Genomic DNA, 26,822 nt, shown 5'->3' with positions numbered 1-26,822 from the left:
CTATTTGTGTGCAGCTATTTATTTGCCCACTATCATTCTAGAGCCTGATGCCACAGCTGGAGCAAGCCTTCCTGCTCTGCATTGTTCTGAGGAGCAAGTGCAGGGACCAGGGAGACTCTGGTTCACTCCCCCTCACTTTTTGCCCTCCAGTGAAGCAAAGCTTCCTGCTGCTTAGTTTCCAGTTAATTTTTCAACATTTTCAGCTTCCTTCACAGAAAAGGCAAAGCTGGGAGCAAGAGAACCCTACACCTGCCTGCAAGGGAAGTATCAAACAATAAGAAACACTTTATTTTAACTTTACAACATATAAATAGACAAATCTGTGCTTTCCAATGTAGCTGTTCTTCCCTTCCCCTACCCAGGGTCCTTGTCACAGTGCCCCAGCCCCTCTGAACTCTGGGAAAAGAGAGCAAGGGGAGCTGAACTGCAGAGGCTAGACCGATCCCGTATGTACAAATCCAGCAGGCATCACACCCTCCCCAGCTGTCATCTGCTCAGGTCCCGGCTGGCACCTCGACCGCACAGCATCCTTTCCTCTGCCGAGAGGCCAGCAAAGAAGGGATGCAGGAGGGCTTCTGAGAACGTGATCCTCCGGGAAGGGTCAAATTCTAACATCTTCCTCATCAAGTCAAAGAGCTGTGCGTGCTCCAGCGAGTCGTGCAGCATGTACGTCTGAAAGAGAAGGGCAGGGGGAGACAGGGAGAGAGAGGTGTAGCACTCTGGTAAGACAGGGACTGAACCCTAAGCCCTAGTTTTGTGATATACAGCGAGGCAACGGCTGTCTCCTCTCTCCGGGCTTCCCATCCTGAAGTACAGCATCCCTCCGATTCCCTACTACCCGTCCTGCTTCAGCCACACCCATAAACTCCAGTTGCTGCAGATGCGAGTCAGGGGCTCTGTAAAAGCCAGTTACTAAGGGAAATTCCCATCCCTAAGCCCCACACCGCTGATCCGGGGAAGGGAACAGCAGTTCAGCCTCGCAACACAGCCAGCCCTCTGCCAGCCACAGAGCTGCACCTACCCGCAGGGGCTTGCAGTTCTCTTGGACGTATCTCCCGTCGGACGTGTTCTCATCCCATACCAGGTTCCCATTGTGGAAATATTTTTGCTTCCTGGAAAAGAAAGGTGGCATTCAGGAAGGCCACTTGTGGGACATACTTCCAGCACATCATCTCCCATGGTTACACCCAGTGTGAGGACAGAGAATTGGTATCCTGATTAATTGGCCACAAACTGTTGACTGGACTGTCTGGGTTCAGGAAGAAGTTCTTACCGAGTTTTGTGGATCATATGAGATGGAATTGGCCCGAGGATTTTTTCCATCATGACAAGATGCTCACGATTCTCATGGGTCTGCAAAGGAAAAGAGCAATGGTGCATTCATTCAGAACTTGGAGATCTGATGACAAAAGGCCTGTCCCCCTTCTGTACAGGGGAAGAAGAGACAAGCCTCCATCAGGAATGATGCAGGCTCTGTGCACCTCTGCTTCCTCCCTTGATTTTTTCTGTTCTCCACCGGCACAGTGAAGAAAGCAGAAGTGATCTGAACCTTGTCCTTCCAGCAAGGGATGAGTCCTCAAACTGTGAGTTTTCCTGGGCTCATTTTCAAACTCAACTTCTGATTTTTAGCACCTGATCTGCATTTCCCCTCCCTTCACCTAAGTTTGAGCCCTTTTAGACATTAAGGGTTCTTAGGGTACAATGCCTCTTGCAAGAATCGTACCTGGAAGAGCGTGAAGCCACGGTAATACTCAAACAGAATGCAGCCGGTACTCCAGACATCGCATGGCTGTGCCCAGCCCAGCTCTGCAAGGAGAATCAAGTTAATTCTGTGCTCTCAACAAGTCACACTAGATTTCTACTAGTTCCTTGTTGAAACTGCAGAGATTAATGAAGACGGACCTAAAAGTTATCTGTGCACCTTCCGGTGCTGCACACAGGCAAGAGGACTGTCGGGTCTCCCCCAGATGCTTCTGTTTCAGCTTATGCTGACTCCACATTACCCTGGAGCCAATTTGAGCGCTCCCAGAGTCTCACAGGCCTTCCTCAGCTCTCTGCACTCCATGTCAAGGGCCTGCACTTGAATACCTTCCATACAGTCAGGACCTCGGAACCACTGAGGTGGTGTCGCAGCAATGCATGGAACAGGTCGTCCCCAAGAACTTGGAGTGCTCTCAAGCTGGTTTTCCTCTAGACAGCATCATCCTGCAGCATCCCTGGGACAACTGCTCTCCTCCACCCATCCAAGACTCCCAAAACCCCAGCAGTACTCACCCAGAATCACTTCTGGTGGACGGTAGTGCCGGGTAGCCACGATAGTGGTGTGGTGCTCATGATCGAAGGTGGCGCTTCCAAAGTCTGCCACACGAATGCTTGTGTTCCGAATGGATTTCTCCTCACAGCTCTGTAAGCAAACAAAGAAGTCCTCATAATAGCTGGTTCAGGATTACGCTAGGCTTTGAGAGGAGCCCTCTGACCCCAGAAGTGCCATGCCTGTGCTACTAATCAGACAGGATTACACCAGTGAAGCTCTGAGCTCTTTACATCTCAGATCAGCGTTAAGGAAGGCCATTCAACACTTCACTTGATGGACTGGAGCCACTGAAGCAGTCTTAGGGCTTTTAGAAGACATGGGAGAAAGAGGAGGCCCAACTTCCAGTTTGTTCCCACTAAATGGACTTGTAAGGCCCTGTGGGGGCTTGTATGGAACAGGGAAGATCCAATTTCTGCAGAGAGGGAAAGGCAGGCTGTTCCTGATCTATTCACTTCTCTTTTGGACTTAACCCACCTTTTTCTCATTGTACAGAGTGTCAAAATCCGAGTTGACAAACAAGATGTTTTCTGGCTTGAGGTCAGTGTGAGTCAGCTGGTTGTCATGTAAAACTACACAAGTCGCAAAGAGGAGAGAGGAGAAAAAAAAAATTATAAGAACCACACACTGAAGCACCCATACAACTCTGCCCATCAAAGCGCCACTTTCAGCCAAGCCAACTCCTTCTCAGCTCCCTCTCAACCCATTCTGGTGAGACATCGTTGCCGAGCAAGGCTGGCCCTGGGTGACTTACATCTCAAGGCGTGGCAGAGCTGGTAGGCCATGTGCCGGATCTGAGGGAGAGGGTATGGCTGGAAGTTATTCTCCTTCAGGAACTCAAAAGTGTTCTTGCCCAGAAGCTCAAAGGCAATGCACATGTGGCCATGGAAGTTGAACCAGTCTGACATCAGGACACACAGGCTGTGCAGAGAGAAAGACATGAGGATTAACCATCATTCAGGGACTTGACAGAACAGTCATTTCTCCCTGTTTCTGGCGACTTCAGAAGTGGTTGGCGAGCAAAAGCTCTGAGCCAGCTGACTGAGCACAGTAACGCCTCTGTGTACACCAGACAGGCACCCCGCTCCCCACTTTGCTCAACCACCTTTAGAGATCTCCAATGCAAGTGGGACAAGGCAGCAGGTGGTTGTTGGAAAAGTTCTAGTTAGTGTTTCCTCATTATCACCTGGCATGTCAGTTGTTAAGAGTTTTAAGTAAACAAGTGTTCAGTAGAACTAGAGACAGACTCTCGTCTTCCAAAACACAGAGGAGTGAGACAGGTTTTCCCCCACGCAGGAAGCAAGTAGCAGGTATTCCAGCCCTCAGCCCCATGTTTCTTTGGATATTGCCCAAGCAGACCGCTTGTCTGTAAGGATGTGGTACTGACTACCCAGGAGTCTTGCACAAACTTACAATTTGTTCTCCTTGTCCTTCTCTTTGATTTTTTTCAGGACGTTAATTTCCAGCCTGGCTGCTTCTCGGTACTTTCCAACATTTTTTATGATTTTCAGTGCCACCTGAGATTTGCCTCTGTAAGGGAAGAGACAAAACGATGGAGTCAGAGAAAAACCCTATGTACACACATCCTCAGTCCACAGAGAGAGGGCACATCCCAGTTACTCCAGTCCCGTTTTCCTGTGTTAAAAGGCTTAGTCGTTTCTGGGTCCCAACAAAGCTCTCTCAAGGTCTGCCAAAGATTTATGCTGCTTGAGACCAGCAGGTAATTTGAAGCGAAAGACTATTGCTGGGTAACACTCCAAAGAGAGCTGCAGACAGCTCTGTGAGCACACCATTCCCTGACACAGCAGTCCATAAGGTCACTGCAAGTCCAGCAGCCACCTCCCCTCTCCAACTGTGCCAGAGAGATTTTGGAGGAGACAGGAGATGCCAGCATCTCGGAGCCAGACAAAAGGTCAGGAAGAGACAGGGGTCAAGTGCAATCACAGCAGAGGTTAAAAAAAAAAAAAAATAGAAGTACCCCAGCAGATTAAGACGCCACTTTCCCCATGTGCCTGGCCAATCCCTCAGCCAGAGTTCACTGCAGTAGAACAGCCTGTGCCAAAGCCCTCAGCCACTGAACAAATTCTCCTGCTTCCCTTAACAGCACAGCCTGCAAACTCAGGGGGCTGAGGTATGAACCAGGTCCCTTTCCACTTGCTATAAGAAATAGCTTCTACCATAGCAACAAGTGGAAGGTGACAACAGTTTGGTCCAGTGGAGTCCCAGGCCCAGACAAAACTGGTGGTGGTTAATCCTGCCAGGCTTGTGAGTATCTGGGCTTGGTGCACAAGGGACAGACGAGTTATCTGGAAAGGAAAGACGCTCACCTGGCATGGTCCACACACTCCACCACTTTGCCAAAAGTGCCTTCACCAAGGCTGCCGACAATTTCATCTAGGAGAGAAAACAGGAGCGGATGTGAACTTCAGAGGCTTGGCGAGAGCTGAGGTCCTGCAATTTCACAGCAATAAAATGTCAAAGCAAAAAAATGTCTCTCACTGCTACACTCTTTTTAAAACTCAAGTGTCTATTGTCTGCCTCAGGCAATTTACTGGTCAGTCCATTTATAAGCAATAAAACACTAGAGACCCCTCCAGTACAATACGAGAGATCTCGTCTAACATGGGGATAGAAAGTAGAGAGGTAAAGTTTTACGAAAGGTGGCTGTACATCGCTCTTGAAGCCAATCGCCGATCCTGCACACCAGGTGGCCTTCCTTGTCATCTTCCACGCTCCTGCTGCGCTTACTGCTCTGTTGGCTTCTCTGTACACACCGCCCCCCGAAACGGCATACGACCAAGCACGCACAGCGGGCAGTTCCGAGTGGCAGGATTGTGTTGTCATTCAAAGGTGGAGATGACGGTGCGTCGGTGGTTGGATTTTCCAGATCCCAGCATTTCATAAGGCACACAGCATATATAACGATAGGGATATTGCAAGGGACACGTCAAGACACAAACTAACTTCAAAACAGAAAAGTAATCAACAGCTACAGGTATGTAAAGAAAACTCTCTCATTAGCTACAGCCTCTGGTGCCACCACCTCTGAGACAGGAAAATGCCCCCCTCTTCTCTGAAGGGAAGCAGCAGCTGGGAAGTTCCAGTGTTAAGGTGGCTTTGGCTTGGCACCACCATTCCCCACAGAGGAGCAGCTTCCTCCGCAGCACTGGCGGATGCTGACAGAGGCACAAGAAGAAGGAGGGCTTTGCCAGAAGAACGTCATTTTCTCCGCTGGCAAACGTGACGAGGGGTATACAAGCTGTCGGTTTGGACAAGCTGTCCAGTAGAAGCCAGAGTAGCAGTTCTCCCTCTTTGTAGCCTGCTCTTTTGTACCTGGGTTAATAGATCACTAGCTACCCAGAGCCGTGTCCTGCCCTGGCTACGAACCAGCCCTTCCCTTCTTGACAGAACCAACTATCACACTGATCCTAAATCCATACGCCCGACTGGCTGCAAACAGACCTGGTGTTCCACATCGGCCTCAGGATGCAATTTTGAGCCTGGGAGAACTTTAGGAACAGGACAGTTAAATTAATCCCGAGGGAACTTTTCACTCCGCTTCAGGCATCCACTGAAGGTATGAGGTCGCATTTCACCCCTGCTACTGCTAGCTTCTACTGGAAAACCAGCCGAACGTTCCTGAAAGGACCCAGTGTCCACAAAGCAAGCTGCCCTAATTCCTGATCTTTTTCTGTTCAGCCTTAAAAATAGTTACAATCTCTACAGCCAAAGAAATTAATACGAAGCTCTACATTTCCGTGCCCGAGCTTCTATCGGGCTTCTCTTCTAAGCCCCTCGCCCCCCAGCTAGTCCAAAATAATCAGCTATAATCAAACCCCCAAAGGTCAGCTGAAACGGAGGAGAAGGTAGAGAGGACATTTGAGACAGCTGTGAGACTTCAAAGGATTTAGATCACGCCAGCCCAAACCTGCACACCATTACCATCACACACATACACGCAAACCACACTGGATCATTTTCATCATTAAGCCTGGCTCTTTCTAAAACTAAAATTAAAAAGTCAACTGGAAAGAAATAAAAGGAGGAAAGCAACAGACCGTCAGAAGTTCCCAGCCATGCAGATATCCACTATAACTGCAGGGATCAGGACTCAGTCATTTAGTTGCAAAAACATTTAAAAGCAACAATCGTGTGAAAGAAGGAAACATTCCTTACAGGAGAGCAGCTGTGAAGCAGAGGTATTTGGTCCGATACCTCACAACACTTCCAGGGTATTCCCGGTCCTGGGACCAGCCTCCCCACCCACTGCCAAATATACCCTGTTAATCTTTGAAAGGAATACTACGTTTCAGGGTGGAAAACAGGGAAGCTTTCAGAGAAGCTGAAATCCAAGGACACTTGCGTGAAAATAGGCAAAGAGGACACGTGCATATCCTCAGAAGGTGGAAGCCTTTCTCTGAGTACAGTGGGACAGGGGTTAATAACCACAGGGCTAACAACTCAGGAGAACCAGGCTGATTGATCCCATCTGGTACGGGATCCTGGCACAAAGTCAAATCAACATGCCTTCACAGGAGCGCTCCGTACCACCACTGCATACCAAAACCCCCCAGAGAAGCAGCAGCAGTATGCAGAAGCGAAGCCCCAGCCATGTATAAACCTGACTGATCCCCAGCAGCCGGACTGGCCTGTGGCCAAGGCTCGGCCTTGTTAGCCTATCATGTGTGCGCCATTTGAAGCTTTCCCTGATCCCCTCCCCGGCCGTAAAGAATACAGCTTAGTTTCCTCACGTATTAAGGCTACAGGGGCTGGACTAGTAAAAACCAATAGCTACAAATGCTTCCCGCTTGACAAGACACAGATTTTGGACTATACGTTCCACGTAATGAAAACAAACACAAAAAAAGGGGATTAGAGGTACTCACCCAGAGTGTTCAGAGCTGAAAGGAGGCAAGAACAGTTAAAACCCTGAACAATCCTGAACTCGTTCTGGCTGCTACTCACCGAGGAGGCACTGCTACAAGACCTGGTCCTGCGTTTCCGGCAGTGATGCTGATGCTTCCTCAGACGGTGCTGCTCTCTGCCTCTGGATCGCCGCCAGTTTCGTGAACGGGTCGAGTAATAGTCCTCTCCAAAAGATGGGCTTCGGTCTTCAAATCTGTACGCGTCGCTGTCCCGCCTGTATCTCCTGTGATAAGGCATCCTGTCATGGCTGTAGCACAAACAAAAATGCGTTTATAAGCCTGGAAAAGCACGGAAGGCAAGAGTCCCACTGAAACTAAGCGCCCTTGCTCCTGCTCCCTAGTAGCAGAGAAACAACAGCAAGCGTCCTAGCTTCAAACCACCCCTCCACTGTGGCTCAGATGCTGACCACTTCTCAGATTAAGAAAAAGGAGCAAGTTAGCAAGAGAAAATGGTGTAGCACTCTCACATTTCAAGGGGGGGGGGGGGGGGGCACGACACCACCCACTTAGAGCTCAATCTGAACCGCCTACCTCATCTAAGCCACCTCCACCACTCTATGCACATGTTTTTCTAAGGTCATTTCTCCTCCCCCAGGAAGGTCTCTCATTAGTTCTCAAACAAACGAGAACTGAAACCAGCAGCGGTGCTCTCGTCATCACCCCAGGGGGGGGACTGGAGTCCCCTAAACACCAAGCCTTCACTGTACACATGCACACCAGCTCAACAGATCATTAGTAAGACCCATAAGGAAAATTTGGTCTCCACAGCACAGTCAAGCTCCTGCATCTCTAGCGACAACCGAGGGCTGCAAGTATGTAAGGGAAACTTTAAGCCAAGTTCATCTCTGCACAGGGAAGGGCCAGAAGACCTCAGATGAAGCTCCACTGTGTGAGTATCTACAAGCTGGTTTTGTGCATGCAGTTTTAGGTACCGTGTGTGCACATTAACCAAGAGAGCAGCTCTCCCTGCCCCACCCTCAATTAGCGAGCATCGAGCATCTACAAGCGTCTCGAGATAAAGCTGCAATTCTGCAGCTCCTGCCTTTTGCCCTGTGGGTCCCACATGCCTCCTTGGCAGCACTGTTATGGCACGTCTCAAACTGGACAGGAAAAATGGTTATTGCTTAGCAGTGGCCCGCTTTTGTCCCCAAAAGCATGACTGTCTTCTCCACCACAGCCGTTACAGTTGGCCTAATAAAACAGCTTCCACTCCAAGTCTTGCTTCACACATCACTGAGTGAGAAGCTGCATTTTAGGCAGAAGATGTTGCAACTCAGAAATAAGAACAGCGTGTTGGCTTTTCAATGATGAACAGAGCATTCTGGGCACACGTTGGGCAGGTCGACGCTGTCATCTAGCTGACAGCAAAAGCAACAGCTTCTCCAACCAAGACCTCACTGCAGCTGCTTCAGTCTGGAAACAGGAACTTTTGTTGCTTGTGCCTCTCTGCTTTGGCAACAATTAGCTCTCTCACTGACAGCTTAACAGGACACAGGTATGCAAGTGGTGGGTTCATCTCATCTTGGCTCAAGAATAAAATTTCAAACTGCCTGCCCAACACAGCAGCGGCTCTAGATCACCGCTGAACTATCCAAAACACCAAAAATCCCCACACCTCCATTGCAACACTGAATACTGAACTCCAAACACACTTTTGTGAAAAACTCCAGTGTGTACTTTTAAAGATACAGAGAATTCAGAAATAACAACCTAAAATATGGAGGAGACCAGCGAACCTGTGAGAGGCTCAGAGTCTGAGACTAAAGGGGCAAGAAGGTTTTCACCTAACAAAAGCCTGTTTTCATCCAAATCTGTCCCACGTAACCCATCAGATGAAAAAATGGAGAAGCCCATTGTGTGCGTCAGCTGTATTTCACAATCCACTTCCTTCACGTAAACAAAAAGCCAGGCTGAGAAGAGAAATTAATCTGTGGAACATTTCAGGAATTTAAAGATGAACTCAGCTCCCTTCTGGCTGCACCTGCCCTGTTCAACCAGTGGAACTCCACCAGGTCCGGTACCACTGAGCAGCGAGGACTGCCAGCCTATTTCAGTCGCACAGCCCGACATGTCAGCACCCGGCTCCCCATCAGTGCTCCCGCCTCTGTTCCAGAACCCTCACCGCAGCTCCCGTTATCAGAGGCCTTATCCACCCCGCTTCTAGTGTCTAATTGTCCCTGTGGAAACGCTGAACAAAGAGGGGATCAAGGGTAAAATCCAGAGCCGAAGCAGGAAAGATCAGTTAGTGATGCTCAGAGCCTTTCTGACAGTGTAGGTGAGGGAAAAGTGTCGTTACTTTAAATCTGATTTGTAATACTTTCAGAAGGAAGTGGGTTATCGGGAGAGAAAGACTTTAATGCCTCCGCAGCATTAGACCTGGGAAACATGATTCCAGGGCAGGCTGTTCTCCCTCATCAATATTAAAGACATCGCTTTGGGAAGAACTTTTGGCTAGATGCAGAGGCAGAAATGTATAAAGGAGGGCACACACAATTAAGCCCTTTACTTCCATCCCCGGGATTTACAGGTTTAAAGCTGATCCGCAGTCAGGAAATGAAAGCTGCCACCACTCAGCGCTGGCTCTGAAACACGATCAGAATGGAGGACGAGGGTTTAGTAGATAACCATCCCCGCTCGCTCCCCTGCCTGCCAGAGCGGCTGCTGGCAGGCAGGCAGGCCTCCTTCCCTCTCCCCAAAGCCGCTCTTACCTTCTCGATCGTGATCTCCTGGCGAGATCCCTCCGGGGTGGGTATCGCAGTCTCCCCTCGTAGTCTCTGCTACGAGACCTCTTCCTCTTCCACCTGTGACCCAGGTAGCTCTCCTGCTCCGGTGACCGGTATCTCTTACAGTGATGCATCTGAGGAGACGAGATGTTTCCGACTCTTTGTACCTTCACCCCTCCGCGCTTGACCTGCTTCCCGAAGGGAACAAGGGACCCCCTTCCCCACCGGACCCCCCCCCCCCCCCCAGCCCGAAGGGCTGCGGACAGGGACCACCCCGAAGGGCGCCGGGAAGCGCTGCAACGGCCGCCCTGAGGACGAAAGCCTCGCAGCCTGAAAGACTTTAAGCTGGAGGCCTCCCCACGGGAAGCGGTGGGTCTGTAACGACGTTACCGGGTTATTTCCCCCCGGCCCCCCTACAACAACCCGGCTACAAACCGGTTCCACCGCCCCTGGCCCGCTGCCGCGTAACCGGCGGTAGCCGTTTGGCGGGGGAGGCAGGGTGAGGGAGGGTCCCCGAAGGACGGGAACCGGATAGCTCAGGGCCCAGGCACCGCCTCCCGGGGGCTGCCCGCACCGGGACACGGGGCCCCTCCGGGGCTACACGTAGCGCCAGCGGCTGGGCCCAGGCCCAGACCCAGGCCCAGGCCCGGGCCCGGGCCGATCCCCGTCCCGCCGAGCGGCCGCAGCCCCGCTCCGTGCCCTTCCCCGGCCCGGCTCCGCTGTGCTCACCGTCCCTCCGCCTCCCTCCGCGCCGCGCTCGGCGGCTGCGGCCCGGCCCGGCCCCACCGGCCCAGCACCGCCGCCGCTCCCGCGCCCACTTCCGCTTCCGGCGCCGCCCCTCTCCTCTTCTCTGCTCTCTTCCCCCAGCCCTCACCGCGCAGGCCAGAGCGGCTCCGCCCCTGGGGGCGCTCTCGCCGCCCCTCTCGGTGCCCAAGGAGGTCGCTGTTAACCCCTGCCGCGCCGGGCCGGGCCGCGGGTTGGGGCGGGGGGGGGGTGGTCAGCCCTTACGAACGGGCCTGAGGAGCGGGGGAGCTGGGGTCTGCCTCACCGCGGCCTTCCTCCCCACCGTGGCCTTCCTTCCTCCCCACCGTGGCCTTCCTCCCCACCGTGGCCTTCCTCCCCACCGCCATCCTCACCCTCAACATGGCCTTCCTCTCCGCGGCCTTCCTCAATGTGACCACCCTCGCCGTGGCCATCCTCACCGTTGGGTCTTCCTCATCATGGCCATCCTCTCCATGGCCTTCCTCACCATTGGGTCTTCCTCATCATGATCACCCTCGCCATGGCCTTCCTCACTGTTGGGTCTTCCTCACCATTGGGTCTTCCTCACCATTGCCACCCTCGCCATGGTCTTCCTCACCGTTGGGTCTTCCTCACCATGACCACCCTCGCCATGGTCTTCCTCACCGTTGGGTCTTCCTCACCATGACCACCCTCGCCATGGTCTTCCTCACCGTTGGGTCTTCCTCACCATGACCACCCTCGCCATGGTCTTCCTCACCGTTGGGTCTTCCTCACCATGACCACCCTCGCCATGGTCTTCCTCACCGTTGGGTCTTCCTCACCATGGCCACCCTCGCCATGGTCTTCCTCACCGTTGGGTCTTCCTCACCATGGCCACCCTCGCCATGGTCTTCCTCACCGTTGGGTCTTCCTCACCATGACCACCCTCGCCATGGTCTTCCTCACCGTTGGGTCTTCCTCACCATGGCTATCCTCTCCACGGCCTTCCTTGCCACAGCTACTCTTACCACGGCCATCCTCACCCCAGCCTTCTTTGCCACAGTCTCCCTCACCATGACGATCTTCACCGTGACCATCCTCGCAACGGCAACCCACGACGACCCTCGCCGCGGCCTGTACTGCTGTGGCCCAGGCACCTTCTCTCCCCGTGGGCTCTGCCAACAATCTCCTCCTACCAAATGTTGCTGAGAGCCGCTGTTGTCCCCATGGGGACCTGCCCTTGGGGCTGGAGATGGGTCATGGCCAGGGGGGGGCGAGGAGCTGGTGGAAGAGGTTCCGTGTCCAGTTAATCTGCCTGCAGAGGGCCTCAATCCTGCTTATTTACTAATTAGCACCATGCAGGGGTTACGTGAATGGGGCTTTGCTCCCTCCTGCCCCAAGAGTAGGTGACCATCCCGTCCCACCCGGGCCGCTGCTCTGGAGGACATTTCTGGCTCCCAAAGCCGGACCACGGATGCTGCTGCCCCATGGCACAGCTGAGCAAAGAACACCAGGGTAGGAAAGGGCTTCAATTACTCCACACGTGCAATCACGCTCGACCTCTTTATTTATTTATCAAACCACTCATTTGGGCCAGCAATTAATTAAAAATGCCGATGAACACCTTTAGCACTGGGCGCAGGGAGAGTTGGGACGATACGGGCCTGTCCTTGCGGTTCTTCTCCGAGGAGCAGAGCAGGGTGTGTGCCAGCCTGTGGGGATGGGGAAGGGTCTGGTGACGGTCTTCACTGCTGTGGGACTGGGTGGAAAGGGTGGACTGGTGGGCTAGAAGGGGCAATAGATACCACCACCGTGGTGGCCCCCCAAGGCCTCACCTCTCCAAGGCTCGGAGATCCCTCTTCGCTCACTCCTGTGAGCAGCTGAGTCCCAGGCGAGCCCTGCCCATGGGCTGTGGGCAAGATCAGGATCTGAGGGCGATGGGCTGGATCCAGTGCCACCGTGCCGATTCCAGCTGTCCCCGACTGCACATCTCCCTCCAGTGCAGCAACCCGGCCCCAGGGGCGCGGGGACCCACCTACACGCGACCCAGTGGGGAGCTGCGGGTGTAGATGCGAGCCTGTGACAGAAGCAGCGTGGGACATAGCTGGTGGCCTTCAAGCAGAGCTAGTAAACCCCATTACCCCAAGAAGAGCAATCCCACCCCAGCAACCTCCCGTGGGCAACAAGAAATAGCTCCTCCGGGCTTGCCTGCACCCCTTCCGCAAGTGGGGGCTAAGACCCCCCGGTTGCAGGAGAGGCTCCTGAGCATGGGTGATCCAGGCCACCTTCTTAGCCATGGTCCCCTCCATCCTGCTCACCTGCATGACGGTGAACTCCAAGGACAGCTCTTGCTGCTGGATGTCCCCAGCGGGGAGGTTGAAGAGGAAGGGCATGTTCCAGACAGGGTTGTAGCTGGTGATGGACTTGGTCTCCTTGGTGTCAATGATGTGGCCATTGTGGTAAAGGTGGATGATGACGTAGTGGCCTGGAAATGGAGACAGAGCCTTGGTGAGAGGGGCCTGCTCTGGACACACACCAGGCAGGAAGGCTGGAGGTTTGCACACCAGACTCCTGCACAGCATGGGCGGCCAAATTAGGGTGCCCGGGGGGGCTACAGGACCTCCATGGGGCTCTGTGGAGCTGTGGGGAGAGGACAGAGAGGTTCTCTGCGTCTTGGTTGCACCTACTCCTCCCTGGTCGGGAGCAAGGATCTCCAAAGTCCGCAGATCGCATCCCTGGCCACATCCCAGGCTTCGCATGAGCTGGAGGAGCCAGAGATGACAACAGCCAGCAGGACAGAAAGCCACATGCTATTTTTGTACCATAAATGTGTATCTTTTAAGCATTTTGAAGCCATATTGGAGATATGTAGATCTAGCTGCGCTACCTGCACTCATTTTGCTTAGGAAAGAGAAGTTCAAGAGGACGTAAGACTATCTGCCAAGCAAAAGGATGAGAAGGCATTCCCTGTGCCCACCTGGGCATCTACTCACCCCCCGGTCTGTGCTCCATGCCCTACCTGGCGTTCCCGGCATGCAGGAGAGCCGGCCCAGGTGCTCTGCCTTGCGGACCAGCACCTTGATGCGGCTGGCCAGAGCTTGGTACTGGAGGAGAAGGAAGAGCTGGCCGAGGGATTTGGGTGGGGAGGAGAGGATGCTGCGGCTCGTGTCGTGGGCGCTGGGACACTGCAATGAGATGAGAGGGCAGGAGATGCCGTGAAACCTTCTCCAATCTTATCCAGCCCCTCCAACTCAGGGATGCTCGTCTCCCAGCTATGCTACGGGTGGGTCAAGAAAGGGCAAAAATCAGTCAAGAAGGTGAATTTGATGCTTACCATCACCGTAAAGGTGGTGCCAGCTCTGCATTTACCCCTTCCACCCCAGCAGCACTCCCATCCACAGTGAAGCCCCCGAGCAGAGATGCTGCCGGTTGCTACGGTTGGTAGATATTAATTGTGGGCAGCTCATGAACCCGTACCAGAAGGATGGACATTGCGGGGATGGGGGCCTTTGTCTCAGTGCCTTCAATCTCTCCGGCTGCCTGCCATCAGGTGATGCTTGGAGGAGGCTCTGGCTCTTGCCGTGGAATTTTAGGGCTCTGAGACCAATCAGACCTCAGCCAAAACACGAGGACAACCTCTCCTACTGGAGACCGCTGCTGTCCTGACCTTTCTGAGCTTGGTTTTGGTGCTCGACAGCTCCCAGCTGTAGCTAGAAGATGCCTGGGGGTCCCAGGTGGCCTGAGCGCAGGGGAAGAGGACCTCTCCCACGAAGGAGTCCTTGAGGCTGCGAAACCTGGCATAGACAGCGAAGCGCAGGGTGAAGCCCCTCAGCTCCTCCAGGCTGTACCGGCCGAACCGGCATGGCTCCCGGCGGACAGGGTGGAGGCTGCCGCGCTGCAATGCCGTGCACTGGGGCACCGGGAGCTGCGGCAGCAGGTACACTTTGACGTAGGAGCCTCGACCATTCTGCAGCCCCTTGGGCATGTGGGAGACGCCAAGGACCGTCACGGTGAGCGTGGCCTCGGCCGGCGAGTAGGACAAGTCACAGTGGAGCCGGGGACGCTGCTTGGGGCCGGTGCCAGAAGGCTTCAGGGTGGGGGATCCCGGGGTGGGGTGGACCAGCGGGCTCTCCTCATCGCAGAGGAGGTTGGCTTTGGAGATGGTGCAGCAGTGTTGCCATGCTCCTGCCGGCTTTGGGGAGAAGGGGAGGCTGGGCGAGGAAGCTCTGCTGTGGAGCAAACTCCGGTGGGATGCTGGTGATCCCTCTTCCACCTGGGCACTCAGCATCTCTCCTGCCACCTCCTTGTAGTGCTGCTGGACAGGCACCGGCACCGTCCTGGTGGGCAGAGCGGGTCCCAGCTCCACTGTCTCCCTCTCCCAGCCAAGGCGGGGGCCCGGGCGCCGCCAACGCTGCCAGCACACGGCACAGCCCAGGAGGATGCTGAGGCAGAGCAGGGCCAGCCCTGTGCCAAAGAAGACCTGCGAATGTACTGGAGAGAGATGGGCACGGTTACCGTGGCAGATCTCGCCGGGGCTGCACCACCATGGCTCTCCATGGGTGATGGAGCAACGGCAAAGAGCAAGACCTGGGTGCCCACCTCCCCTGCCGTGCCTGTGACCGACCCCATATCTTTGCAAGCTGGGATTGAACTGGAGCATCCCAAAGCCAGAAGGTGAGAGAGCAGCCAGCAGGGCCAGGGCTGTGCTCAGCATCCGTGGGCGTGAGCAGCCTGACATCAGTCCGGCTCTGGCGAGGCTAAAACAAACCTGGCCTTGCCCTGGGGACGATAAGGGCTATGGAAAAAGTGGTTTTTATCAGCCCCGCTGCCGGGCTGACACAGGTTGGCACGACCGACGATTAGCTGCTTGCTTGGTGGGGGCACAAAATGGGCAGGGATGCTGCTGGAGGGGAGCGGGGGCACCTGCAAGGGGGGGATTTGGTGGTGTCCAAGCTACATTCAAAGTGGCAGCAGTCCTGAAGGTGTTACATACCCAAGACTGGCCCCAAAAGAGGGGGAACGTCCTCTCCGAGCTGTGCCCAGAGGACCACTGTCCTGCGGGCAATGAGCTGGGCTTTATCCCTCCTTGTGGGGCTGCCCATGGGGTTTCGGGCTCCCCAGCAGCTGAGCAGGGTGGCATCTCTGCACATCGGTCATTTAAGGACCAGGGACATCCTGAACATCAGGGCTGAAGTTTCTTAGGAAACTTGGGGTTTGGAGGTGGGCAACAAGCGCCGACGCAAATGTTGTTGTGCCAGTGTAAAGCCTCCCTGTGCCTGGTGCTGGCTTCGCCTCCAGCCCTGCAGTGAGGGATTATGGAGAACAGGGTCTGGACAAAACTCTGCCAGAGCCTGAGCCGGGTTTGATAAAGGGATCTTAATGTTTGAAAGAGAAAAGCAAGTGGTGTCTCACACCATGGGGCTGGGCTTTCCTACCCAGATGCTTTAATCCATGCTGGGCTCTCTTTAGCCCTTTGTTATTTGTTAGGGAAGCGAGGTTGTGGCTGAGATGAGCAGTGAACGGCGGCATTTAAGGGAGGGATGGAGCGAAGGGGGTTGGGATGTGAACTTGCCTGGAGGATTATATTCCAGCCCAAACAACGGCTGCCAATGCCCACAGCCGTCCAGCCCTGGGAAGGTGAGCTGAGAGGGTTGGAACACGGTCACCCGGGGTGTACAGACCCACACTGGTCTATAGAGCAAAGCAGGGAAGGTGTATCGGATCCCTTTGGGTGCCTGCTTTTGGGTGCTGGGTCAGCCGGGGCTGGAGGACGCTGCACAGGGACCTGCTGCACCAGAGCAGCTAACAGGGCTGCAGGGCTGTCCCGGACCTCGGCGGTCAGGTTGGGGTGGCTACCACGGAGTCCCCCCTCACCTGAGACCAAGTCTCCGAGCTTCCCTGGAGCCAGGGGAGACCCCCCTCTGGCCCAGTACCGGGGCCGGCACCTTCCCACCTCTGATTTTGAGGCTGCCGGTGGATAAACCGCACTCAAAGGGTGTTTGCCCCCCCCCCCCCCCCTCCCCGCCATTGCTGGAACCCACCTTACCTGCTTCGGGCATCTGGCTTTTGAGGTGAGAGGTGAGGACAGGCGAGTCCTTGAGCTGGCTCAGCTGAGCTCACGTGGGTAAAAGTTGGAGCTGGGAAAAGCCAAACCCACCAGTGGGCAGGAGGGGAGGAAATGCAGGGAGAAAGGCTCTGCCTTCACCTGCCCGCTGCCTGGATAGGCTGGGATCGGAGCCCAGGTGAGGCGAGTGGCTCTGCCAGCCCGCTCTCTTCCAATAACCAGGATCCTCGGGGCGGCGAGGGGGGCCATAAAACACAGGCAACGGCTCTTCTCGCACCAGCAGAGACACCAACAGACAGCCAAATTTTGTGGCTTGGGCGCTACGCGAGCACCCATCAGCAAGCGTGCTAGCCCATCCTCTGCAGAGAGGCAGCGGGGATGCTCAAAGCAGACACAACTTGCTGGTTTACAGCATCCCACCCTGTCCACAGGGCACGGCGAGGAAGCACAAGGTGGATCTGAGCCCGGGGAGACCGTGTCACCGCGTGCCGCAGCCCTGGCACAGCCACTGCTGTTGGATGGGTGTTTCACAGCTGTGCGTGGGTCTGCCCTGCAGCCAGGTGCTGATGGAGGGACAGGCGGGCAGCGTGGAAGTGGGAAGGGGAGAGGTTTCCAACTCTGCGGTGTGGGTATGTTGGGAATGGGGCAAGTTCGGTGGGAGGATGGGGAAAGTCACACGCTGGGCCCCATCCCAGCACCCAGCCGCCACAGACGGGCTGCCGGCCAAAACAAACACAGACACTGAGGCATCGGAAACGTGGGTACGAAAAGGGCTGGAACCCAGTTCCTCTCCAACTGCCAAACTGGTTCAATAACTAGAAAAACAACATCAGGTGCTGTGTAAATAGCAAAACTGTTGGGAAGCATTAAATGTCCTTTTTGTTGCAGAGGAGGCGGTGACGCAGGAGGGATGTGGGAGAGCAGCTCCTGCCCCAGCCTGGCCCTTGCAGAGCTGGGCAAGGGACACAGGCAGGTACAGCTGCAGGTGTGAGCCCTTCAGCAACACCTGGGAAAGGAGATCCAGCGTAACACATCTGTTTAACGTCTGTTCTCCCACAGAGCTGTGCAGAGAGGGTTTCCCAGCCAGGATCTGAATTGGAAACCCGATCGTTTCACCCCACAGGTATCCAGCTCGTTTCTAGCCACCACTCCAAAACTGTATCACGCCAGATAAAGTTTACAGCCCAGTTGTCCCCACAAGTTACAAACTGGGAGCATATAGAGACCTGCGAGGACACAGACCTCACCTAGGCTGACCCAGCCTCTGGGAATACTTTCCTGTGATGAGGAAGGGGCTGGGAAATCTTTAACTCGCACTTGAGTGAAACAGCGTGGCCACAAATCAGGCTTGCGGAGTCACCATATGAAGAGGTAGAAGTTTATTGGAATATAAACATTCAGATAACGTGTAAGATAGAAAAAACCCAACAACAACATATACAGACACTTGTTGGAAGGAGACGTTGAGGTATTTATCCACCGCCTAGGCTATCACATTTCTTTTTTTTTATTTTTTTTTTTTTTTTTTTTTTTAAATAGGTAAGAAAACTAGTAGCAAGGCTGCTGCAGCTGTTTGGTGAAAACATCTTCTGATCTGAATCCGTTTGGAGAACACACACGCACGCAGCGGCCAAAAGGACTTGGTGTGACACGTTCACATTCACTTTGGGAGCCGAGCAGGCACGCAGCCTCCCCCTCACCTCTTCCCCCTTTCCCAGCTCACAAACTTTGTTCGATCCCACCATAAACTGGGATCTGCTGGAAGAGGACAAGCAGGTTTGGGTTTGTTTTGTGGTTGTTTTTTTTTCCCCCCAGCTGGGCATCAAACCCAGCTGGCAAATCCCCCCCTGAAACAGAAGCATCAAGGCTGCACGGAAGCAAGCTGGGGGCTTTTTTTTTTTTTTTTTTTTTTTGGCTGCTCACTGCAAAACCTTCGCTGGTCTGGAGTTGAAAGAGAATTAGCCACACTGCAAAGCGGAGCACTTCACGCGAGGAACAGTCCTACCCGCAGTATCAAAACCCCTGAGTACTATACAATCGAACACGGTCGAGTGAAATGAAGCGGAGACGGGGAGAGGGGGAGCAGTCCACCACCCTTGCTCAGCCTTCCCCGGCTCCTGGCTCCTCTGCCCCATCTCTGCTGCTGGTTTCCATAACCCTGTCCCCAAAGCCTGGCAGCTCAGCAGGAGATCTGGAGCTCAGCGAAACATGCATTAAGCCAACTGCCAGTATCAAAGCCAGGCTGAGGGAAAGGGTTACTCTTCACAGTCTGAATGGCTGGTCCTCATCATTGTGTACTGAGAAAGGACCAGTTTATTGTTGCAGCTTATTTTTACTGAGGTATCTGTTACGCATCCCAACTTGATTCTTTCCCTGAATTGGATACAAAACAATCTGTTAGTCCCTGTCTATTTCCAGTCTAGTTGTGTAAAGCTTATAAACATTAATACTCTAGTAGTGTCAAAGCTGTTTAGCAGTTCAGTGATTCGAGTGCCTTTCTGTGCAAGAAAACACAATGTTAGCATGTGATACATAAGCAAAACCACCCATTACTAACCTCTGCTCCCCAGGACCAGAGAAGAAAGCATAAGGAAAAGCAGAAAGTGCCCCAGTCCCACTTGTAGGAAACAGCCCCCAAGCCCACCCCCCCCAAAAAAAAACCCCAAAACAAAACCCCCAACCAAAAGAAAACAAAAAAAGGGAAAAAACCCCAATCTGAATGAGCCCCAGAGTCTGGAAAATCCTCTCCGAGCCTGTGAGGATGAAATGCTGTGGAGGCCTGCAGGATCTGCCAGGCAAAAGCCCTGAAGCCAAAGAACAGCTCGGCTTCCCATGCCTGGCGGGTGGTCATTACTCTAGCTAAAAGCAGCCGGAGACGGGACATCTTGGAGCAGCATCTATCTCAGGACATGTGCACTCTCACCCACTTTCCTGCTTCCTCCCACCAAGTCCTCATGCTGTTGGGTAGCAGGATAACTCAAGTCATAGTGTATAAACTAATTGTATAGAGAGCACAGAGCCTCTTGCAATTCGGAGGTCCCGCCTGTGGTTTACACAAGCCTTAGCACAAGCACTCGGCTCTCAAGGACGGAGCAGCAGCCCAGCCGAGCGGTGCTTGGGGATTACAACAGAGAACCTGATATTTGAGAGTTTAAAGGAAGGATTATTTGTTTCATTTTCTATGTACATTTTTAAGTCCAATCCTCGGGCTGCTGACAGGGTTTTCCTGTGGTGGTATCTGGCCTGGTGTTTTTTAAAGCCATGATCTTTTCAGTAGTATAAAATAAACAGCTTCTGGGAACGGGACATCCTGGGAGCACAGGGACCGTGCCATGGCTAATGGAGGTACTGCAGGAGGGCATCTCCCCTGGACCTGTAAAGTCTCACAGAATACTAGGACAGGCTCAAGTCCTCACAGCTCAGCTCTTCTAGGCTAAGCTTGGGCTCAGCAGTGCAGGCAGGCACAGCCTCTAACAGCAACAGTGCCTCGAGCCTCCCGTCCTGCACAGAGCTAAATGCTCCCAACAGCTCTGCTCACCCACAGGAGCAGTTAAAAGGTGACCTTCTCTTCTCATACTGGAATGACACATGGCAACTCGCCCACCACGCTCGAGGAAACTTGATTTTTAGAAGGCTGAACCTCTGGAGTTATAACATGGTTTTCACTTAGATTGTGATACATCTACTAGCTCAGGCGGTTGTTACAGAGGCACCTACGTACAGGTGAAAAACTAGAGTAACTTCTTATTTTGGTGCCTCTCTCAAAGGCTAGCCAACATGGCTTAGTCTTGTAGTGTAGACAGGATTAGCTGTGTCTGGGATAACAAAGTCCCAGCACAGCTGAGGAGGTGGTTGGATGCAGCACCACAAGACCAAGCTGTGCTTTCAGGTGCCAGAAACCACCTTCCTGCAAGAGGCTTGGCCAATCTGTAGTGTAAGTAGTGCTGTCATCTCCCAGCTGCACTAAGCAGCTTTGCTAAAGGTAAGCACAGATCCTGGAGCTTGGAAAAATAACAGGGACTTTGGAGACACCCTCACATCCAACGTGAAGGACCGATCTTCTAAGCAAGCAGTTGCTCTTGCCCTCTCTTTTCCTACCTCTACCTGCCCTCCTGTGTCACGCACATGTCCTGGGACAATGCTGTTCAGCTTGTCTCCTGCTGGCCTAAAGGACAGGGAAGCCACCGCTGCTCAGACTTTTTTTTTTTTTTTCTTTCTGTCTTTGGTGATACAATTAAAAATAAAAAAAATAAACACAATGTCAGCAAAACCACATATAAAAAACAAGCGATAAGATATGCCAATACTTCCTGAAGAGGTTAAAAAAACCCAACCCAAAACAAACAAAAAAAACCCAACAACAAGTACATATCTGAGGTATTTCATCTGCTCAAAAAAACCTGACTTGGGCCTGAAGGATAGGAAGGACGTCACCAGGGCAGGATGGATGGTGCTTGGACCTGGTCTCCAGGCTGGGGAAAGCATGTGTGGGAAAGGCCAGAAGAAGAGAGGGGACAGAATGAGGCCACCTGAGCAGGAGCTGACTTCATGGAGTCACTAAGTCAGCTTGGCTGGCCCCAGACACAGGAGAGCCAGGGCCAGCCTTTGCTTGCTTTCAACTGGAGGTTTGAGGGGAAAGGGCAAGGAAGGGCTTGATTTCCTTTCCTCTGCTTCCACCCAGGAGAGCAAAAGGTCTTACTCAACTGAGAGCTGCTTTCTTTTCGCTCATGTACAATTTGAAGGGGACCGGCCTTCTGTAGGCTTGTTCAGAGACCAACGAAAAGACGCGTGCGTAATGTTAACTGCAACGCCTACACACGCACCACAGCCCCACTGAATTAGATTTCAAATATCACCTTCTGTTTTCTCAGCCTACGGATGTGGAGAGCTTCCAGGGGCTATTGAAAGACATCTTATGAGAAGAAAGTCGCTCCAGGAAGCCTAGATCAACCTAAATGACAGCCCTTTTGTGTCAAGGGGGCAGAAGATCACAGCAGCAAGCCACAGTAAGTTCAGGCTGTCAGGGTAAATGTCAGTGGGATGAGTTCCTCAAGGGGAGAGAGACAAGGTGGAGGGCATTTAAAACTTGGCTGAAAGCCTGAAGGCAACAGTAGGGAAGAGGCCAGCACCAGCCAGGAGAAGGAAGCAGCTGATCGAGAGGTTTTTAATGTGTCTATGGGTCAAACGTTGCAGTGACAAAGTCCTTCCCCTCTTGCCAAGACCTTGGAGGGGAGGAAGGAGACTCACAAGCCAAGAGCATGTGTTCTACAGGAGGACATATGAACACTGGACCACGACAGAGCCTGAAGAAGAAAAGCGAGGGAGCTTGCCTGCTCTGCAGCCGCCTGGCCTTCTGCAGCACAAGCCATGGGAGGACAGGGGCAAGGCACCCCGCCGGCTCTTAGGATTGTCAATACACAGAGTTGTTTTGTGGGAAGAGTCCTTGTGGCTACTGGTTCGAGGAGAACCAAGTTTCCCCGCCCCAACTCCAGCTCTTTCCACCTGCCTTGGTGACGTCTCAGCCATCTCTCAACCCGCAGCTCCTAGAGATGATCCCTGATTGAAAAACGCCAGGCATGCCCCCCCCCCCCCCCCCTTCCATGTCCCACCCCCCAACAGGAACACAGCAAACCCTGGGAGGAGGAGGAAAAAAACCAAAAAGCAAAAGGGAGGAAGAAAGGGGGAGAACAAAGAAAAAGGCTGGACAAACAGACGATGAAGAAAAACTCGCTGGCATGGAAAGGTTTCAGCATCATCATCATCTTGCTGTTGGCCAACCACAAAAGCAGGTTCCTTGAGATGAGGTAATCTGTGCGACTCCTTCCCGGCTCGCTCCCTGCTGAGAGCAGAGAGGAAGAGCTGCCGGAGGCCAGTGTGAGAGACAGCAGGCTCGGCCGTCCATCAGAGAGACCAGCTGGTGGAGGGCTCTGCACTGGGGGTTCCCCGGGATGAGGTAGGGCTGGGAGAGCAGTGGGAGCTGCTGCTGCTGCTGCAGGAACTTTGGGTGCTGGAGCCTGCAATGAGATGGACGACTGGCTTCTGGGCAAAGAGCACTCCTGCAAGGCAGAGAGAGGTAAAGAAAAGGGTTACTGGGACTATGGGGTGGCATGGCTGACAAGGATAGGTTACAGAGCAAAGGGCAGTCTATCCAACCCCAAAGATCGCATCCCAACAGAAAGAGGCTCAGCGCAAGACAAGAGGGCTTGAAGGCAGATCAGAGGGTCAACGGTGACCAGGATACAGAAGGGATCCCCCGGGACTTGTTCTGTCACAGGGATGTTGTGCTTACAGAAGACAAAAATCCCAAGTAGCTTCAACACCTTTGGAGGAGAGAAACAACTTTCATGGCACTGCAGTGCCAGGCCTCCCACTTGGGCTTTGTGCAAACATGCGTGTGTGTGACCTGCAGAAGTGAAATGGCTTGAGCGCACTACAGGGGACAACAATTTGTGATTCCCGGGATTGCGTGAGGAAAAGCTGAGTAAAGCCACTCCTCAGCAGAAGAGGGATAATACTCCTTCCTATTAACACTTCTACAGAAGTCCCTTCCCTTAGATTTAAAAAATACTACCACCACCAAAAGGAAAGGGCATTCATCTTGACTGCCTAGGACCAAAAAAAAAAACAACAAAGGACAGAAATCATCTCCTACCAAGTTTTCTAAGCCAGACAGGTTGTGTGTGTTGTGCTTTGGCAACGACCGGCCCCTGGGAGCACACCACCCTCTCCACGTCCTACTCTGCACCACCATCCTGGCTCTCTACCCATCCCCAGGAGCAGTTCTTTCTCACCAGCATAAATTGTGCCGTTAATCTCCACCGACATGTTAATACTCCCAATGCCGTTAGGTGACAAATTCAGTGCCGCCGCCGCCGCCGAGTCAGGTTTATCTTCTTTCAAGAAAGAAGAGATGCAGAGTTAGAGAGTAACTGTCCTGTTCTCTGCACTATCCACCAATGATCAAAGCTGTACACAGCCCTCCTTTTGTCTCCTCTTTGGTGAGGAAATCCCCACACGATGTCCACTTCCAGTCCTATTACAAGTCTCCAAAGGTGTTCAAGTACTTCAATGTGAACTCAGGATGGGCTGGGAGCCCACTGGCATTTGCAAATCTCTCCCCGACTCACACGCTGGATGGCCAAATTAACATCCCCTCCAAAGAAAAAGCTGCCAGCACACGAGACAAGACCACATTTACATCGGCTGGATTGTGGCTGTGTTTGCAGCAGACTGGGAGCGCGCACACAGTCCTCTACCCCTTTGCTGGGGGGCAGCAGTTTCTCCAGGAGCTGGTGTGACTCCCTGTGCAGGGCTCAGACTGCAGCAGCTCCAGCAGCCGCTGGAGGGAGGGGACTACTCACAGCACCAAGGACTCAAACCCAGGAACACTACACTTGGCTACCCCTACAGCGCATGTGAAATCTGGGGGTTTTGGTTTTGGTTTTTTTTTCCCCTGTCCTCAGCCTGGGGAGTCCTTTCTAAGCCATGATGGGCAGCTCTGGAAGTGTCAGTGCGGAGCAGGGGTTGAATTGGCACTGACATTTAAGGGGAGCTGAACGTCAAACTCTCCCGGGCGCTTTGGAACCTCCAACCTAAGCAACCCGTAACTGTGAGCTTGGGTTGCAGGATTGCTTCTCTGTGCTCACGAATGCAACGCTTACAGTTTGCACAGCCGTATCATGGTTACCAGCCGATCCGATGTTGGTTTTGGGGCATTGGGCTATTAAAACAGAGAGAGATTATGCAGACAGTCTGCTCAGGCTCTGACATTGCATGTAAAATGCATGTTTTTAGCTCCTTTCAAGTCTGCTAGGACAGCAAATCCACTATCTCCGTAAAGAATGCTACGGACATTGTTAGCATTTAACCTAAACGTTGCTATCAAGCTGCGATAAGCTCATGCGGTGCTTTTCAACAGCGCCTCTCAAAACACTTTACAAAGCACAATATTTTTATTTTGTAATTAGGAAAATTAGGGCAGGACAGGACAGACTTGCCCACAGTCAGCTATCAAAGGTGGGAATGGTATCATTGAATCCTCAGTCCTCAACCCGTTACTATTTATAGACACCAAAAATTGTTCCTAGCATTTTGATTTAGAAAGTTCAGGGTGGAGAGAAAAAAAAAATAAAGTGAGATGGGAGGGAATGAACATTACTTGATAAAATTTGTATTCCCTTTTACTCATGATTTTCCGTTTTGTTTTGTTTTTTTTATGTAAATGTACAGTTTAGGTGGATGCACAGCTGTCAGGAACTGTGATGTGAAGTCCCAATCCCATTTAACTCTGCAGGAAGCTGCTGCTGCTTCAAAGAGGAACCTGCTTTGACCCTTTGCCATGTATATTTCTGGCAAAGCATCTCAATAAAGCATTTACCAGCACTGCTAGCAAAGGCCTCAAGAACAACTCTTCCCTTTCTTCTAAGCTGTGCCAAACTTGCCTGGCCTTGTGCCTACAACCAAATGTACAATTAATAAGGGGTCTGAGACCTTTAATTTTGATGGATCAAAAGGTTTGGAGGAAGCAGCTGTTGGGACTGAAATTTTCTGAGGCTTTGCTGTCCAGTGAAGTGCAGCCCCCGGGACAGGTAAGGGAGCTACAGCACTTAATCAGCTTTTGAAGCCACTACATAACAGTATTGATTCTGACAATGTGACCTTTACAGGGTGACTCCCCTTTTACAAAGCATTTCAGGAGTGCATTTCCCAGGCCATGAATGCTGCTTATATGTGACCTTCTAACCCAGCCTTGCCAGGAGTTCTTTGCCTAGAGGCTGTGCGTAGGGTTGCAGCAGATGTTGGCAGAAATCACCTGACTTGCTAAAAGCCCTGTGATGCGTAGGTCCCTCTGCAGATACACAGGTCTTTGTGGCCTCCTCATCACACCTGACAAAGGATTCCTAAAAGCTGGGCATCTCTCTCCCCCATCTCCTGCAGTCTGCTACCCATATGGAAAAAGCTGTTACCTCCACGATCAATTAAAAGGTTTCCTCACCAGGAAAGGACAGAAAATCATTCCCTGCAGCACAATGCTGGCATGAGGCTCAGAGCAGGGCAGGGGAAAGCTGAGCATCTGGCACATGATGGGCTTCCCCTCCGAAAGTCATCTTATGGACTGCAGAATCACAGGACTGCCTATGGCTAGGCTAAACCATGCTCTCGGATCTGAAGTATACACCAGGTATTAAACATGAGGGGGTCAGATATGTGGCCCAAAGTGATTTCAGCCAACCCATATGCTTCCCGTGAAAGAAGCAGCATACTTACAGCATGCAACAGAGCACCGCTGCGAGGACAACTGAGCTAGCACCAACTGAAACTGCTAATTCCCCACTGTGCAAGTTCTGCGGAGACATAACAGCTTGAGGCCTGATGCAATCTCACTGTGATGAACACAGGAGGTCATAAGCTCAGAGTAAGGGTCTTGTTGTATGGGTCAAGTGGGTTTTATCAGCTTAGATGCAGAGCTTTCTGAACACAGCTAGGGTGCTTCTGAATTCAGGCTCGATTCAGATGATACTGGATTATGCATCAAAAAGAATAGAATAAAAACAGCAGCAGTAAATAAAACCTAACAAAACATTGCTACAGTTTAGCTTTACAGCTATTGTACTCCATTTTAACAGCTTCTTGACAGTAACCTCTGCCTGGTACCCAGAGAGAGAATCAAAGCTGGGTAAAGAGGTGTCTGACATCCTAGGTTGGGAGCAGTTCCCTCCCCGCTGCAGTCTGCAAAGACCTTTTATGTATCTAGAGGTGCTGCTTACCCTTGCCATTGATTTTGATCTTCATGGGGATCTGCCGTGCCATGCTGAACAGGTTGCGCTGAAGAGCCTGCTGGACAAGCCGCTGCTCCTCCTCTGTCATCCGTGAGACCTTCTTCTCCGGAGGCTCTCCTGACTCCAGCCTCTCTCTCAGCTGCTCTAGGGTGGCTGTTCTTGCTGCCACAGTTGCCTGCTGGCTAGCCAAGGTCACTGGCACGGCAATACGATTTGGCATAGACACAGTCAAGGGCACACCATCACCTAGAAGAGGAAAGAGTCACTTAGTCCCTCCCAGAGCCCTTCCTAAAGTGA

At 52.7% G+C, this 26,822-nt stretch overlaps 3 protein-coding genes across 11 annotated transcripts in view; all 3 read right to left on the bottom strand.

Moving 5' to 3' along the window:
- Positions 1–265: 265 nt before the first annotated feature.
- On the bottom strand, positions 266–10,791 carry CLK3 (CDC like kinase 3). Of its 4 annotated transcripts, XM_049812045.1 has the most exons (14): positions 10,689–10,791; positions 9,945–10,093; positions 9,762–9,818; positions 7,277–7,484; positions 4,982–5,075; positions 4,639–4,705; positions 3,725–3,841; positions 3,066–3,232; positions 2,789–2,883; positions 2,275–2,404; positions 1,724–1,806; positions 1,274–1,353; positions 1,022–1,112; positions 266–672 (listed from the first exon to the last, which is right to left on the bottom strand). In XM_049812045.1, exons 2-14 carry the CDS (start codon positions 10,091–10,093, stop codon positions 487–489), a joined length of 1,524 nt encoding a protein of 507 aa, XP_049668002.1. In that variant the 5' UTR covers positions 10,689–10,791; the 3' UTR covers positions 266–486. The 4 variants fall into 4 exon arrangements, with proteins under 4 accessions (XP_049668002.1, XP_049668003.1, XP_049668005.1 ...); XM_049812046.1 differs by lacking the exon at positions 9,762–9,818; XM_049812048.1 differs by lacking the exons at positions 9,945–10,093; positions 10,689–10,791 and having other exon boundaries at positions 9,728–9,815.
- A 1,450-nt stretch (positions 10,792–12,241) lies between these two features.
- LOC126043719 (synaptotagmin-11-like) lies at positions 12,242–16,835 on the bottom strand. 3 transcript variants are annotated; one of them, XM_049812527.1, is made up of 5 exons: positions 16,729–16,835; positions 14,350–15,173; positions 13,702–13,867; positions 13,001–13,167; positions 12,242–12,394 (listed from the first exon to the last, which is right to left on the bottom strand). In XM_049812527.1, exons 1-5 carry the CDS (start codon positions 16,739–16,741, stop codon positions 12,287–12,289), a joined length of 1,278 nt encoding a protein of 425 aa, XP_049668484.1. In that variant the 5' UTR covers positions 16,742–16,835; the 3' UTR covers positions 12,242–12,286. The 3 variants fall into 3 exon arrangements, with proteins under 3 accessions (XP_049668484.1, XP_049668487.1, XP_049668485.1); XM_049812530.1 differs by having other exon boundaries at positions 12,327–12,759; XM_049812528.1 differs by lacking the exon at positions 12,242–12,394 and adding an exon at positions 13,303–13,492 and having other exon boundaries at positions 13,007–13,167.
- Positions 16,836–18,541: 1,706 nt separating this feature from the next.
- ARID3B (AT-rich interaction domain 3B) overlaps positions 18,542–26,822 on the bottom strand; it is a 36,819-nt gene continuing 28,538 nt past the window's right edge. For 3 of the 4 annotated variants that reach the window (XM_049812565.1, XM_049812563.1, XM_049812564.1), the window contains 3 exons: positions 26,514–26,771; positions 23,538–23,639; positions 18,542–22,802 (listed from right to left, as the gene is read on the bottom strand). In XM_049812565.1, the coding sequence (XP_049668522.1) occupies positions 22,648–22,802; positions 23,538–23,639; positions 26,514–26,771 (515 nt within the window). In that variant the 3' untranslated portion in view covers positions 18,542–22,647. The remainder of the gene's footprint in view (positions 22,803–23,537; positions 23,640–26,513; positions 26,772–26,822) is intronic. The other variant, XM_049812566.1, reaches the window with a different exon arrangement.

This window comes from Accipiter gentilis, chromosome 10 (assembly GCF_929443795.1).
Source record: "Accipiter gentilis chromosome 10, bAccGen1.1, whole genome shotgun sequence".
Classification (NCBI taxonomy): domain Eukaryota; kingdom Metazoa; phylum Chordata; class Aves; order Accipitriformes; family Accipitridae; genus Astur; species Astur gentilis.
The sequence above is the reverse complement of the archived record's forward strand: the minus strand, read 5'-3'. Positions and strand labels throughout refer to the sequence as shown.

Bases quoted from the DNA above. Each gene is read 5' to 3' on its own strand.
- CLK3 (XM_049812045.1), bottom strand. From the start codon at position 10,093: ATGCATCACTGTAAGAGATACCGGTCACCGGAGCAGGAGAGCTACCTG. The intron at 7,485-9,761 runs GTAAATCCCGGG...TTTGTGCTACAG, and splicing joins TGCGGATCAGCTTTAAACCT to CCATGACAGGATGCCTTATC. The intron at 4,706-4,981 runs GTACAGCCACCT...TTTCTCTCCTAG, and splicing joins CGATTGGCTTCAAGAGCGAT to ATGAAATTGTCGGCAGCCTT.
- LOC126043719 (XM_049812527.1), bottom strand. The intron at 13,168-13,701 runs GTAGGGCATGGA...CTCCATTTCCAG, and splicing joins CTGCATGCCGGGAACGCCAG to GCCACTACGTCATCATCCAC. The intron at 12,395-13,000 runs GTGAGCAGGATG...CCATCCCCACAG, and splicing joins TGGAGTTCACCGTCATGCAG to GCTGGCACACACCCTGCTCT.